General features: G+C 37.6%; 1 protein-coding gene across 1 annotated transcript; it reads left to right on the top strand.

The window, feature by feature from the left end:
- Positions 1-276: 276 nt before the first annotated feature.
- LOC137770983 (zinc finger protein 883-like) lies at positions 277-867 on the top strand. Its single transcript, XM_068554010.1, has one exon. The coding sequence runs from the start codon at positions 277-279 to the stop codon at positions 865-867; it is 591 nt and encodes a 196-aa protein (XP_068410111.1).
- Positions 868-995: the final 128 nt, after the last annotated feature.

The following is a 995-nucleotide window of genomic DNA, read 5'->3' as shown; positions in this document are numbered from 1 at the left end:
GATTTTATATGTCTTGTTGAGCCAATTTTATCTTCCTTCTCCTTTCAGATGAAGAATTTAGATTTGAAACCACAAAAGTGGGAATATTTGAAGAATATTTCTTCCCTTATGAGAAGTTGGATCATTTCACAAGGGATGCTTTGCTTTGCTCCATTTTAGAAAATTAACAAATTGTAGCAAATCAAGGCAAATTTTAAGTCAACTTAGAGGTAGTAATTCAGAACTTAGTATCCATCGGAGAAATTATACTCAGTTAAAACCTTATGAGTGTTCTCAATGTTTGAAAGCGTTCTCTCAGAAACTCATCTTGTAAGACATCTGTTAATTCATATTGGTGAGAAACCTTACGATAGCAAAATATGTGAGAAAGCCTTCAGAAGTAAGACAACATTCATTATACATCAGAGGGAAATAAATATGGGAGATAAAGCCAATGAATGTACAGAATGTGGAAAAGGCTTTTCTCATAAGGTAGATCTCAAGACACATCAGAAAATTCACACTTGGGAGAAACCCTATGAATGTGCTGAGTGTGGGAAAAACTTCTCATGTAAGCTAGATCTCTGCAAGCCCTGGACAATTCATACTGGAGAGAAACGCTGTGAATGTACCAAATGTAGAAAAGCTTTCTCCCTAAAAGCACCCCTCATCAGGCATCGGAAAATTCATACCGGAGAGAAACCCTGTGAATGTAATGAATGTGGGAAAGCTTTCACATTGAAGCCAGAACTCATCAGACATCAGAAGGTTCATTCTGAGGAGAAAGCCTATGAGAGTACTGTATGTTGGAAAGCCTTCTCCCAGAAAGGACACCTCATTAAGCATCAGTTAATTCATACTGGTGAAAAACCACATGAATGTGAATAGTGTAGAAGACCCTTCAGAAGTAAAACAGAACTTACTATTCATCAGAAGATTCATACTGGGGAGATACCCCATGCATGTGCAGAATGTAGAAAAGCCTTATCTTGTAAGGCAGGTCCCAAGACACATCA

This window comes from Eschrichtius robustus, chromosome 10 (assembly GCF_028021215.1).
Source record: "Eschrichtius robustus isolate mEscRob2 chromosome 10, mEscRob2.pri, whole genome shotgun sequence".
NCBI classification, from domain to species: Eukaryota; Metazoa; Chordata; class Mammalia; order Artiodactyla; family Eschrichtiidae; genus Eschrichtius; species Eschrichtius robustus.
Note: the sequence above shows the minus strand (reverse complement) of the source record. Positions and strands in the feature narration are given on the sequence as shown.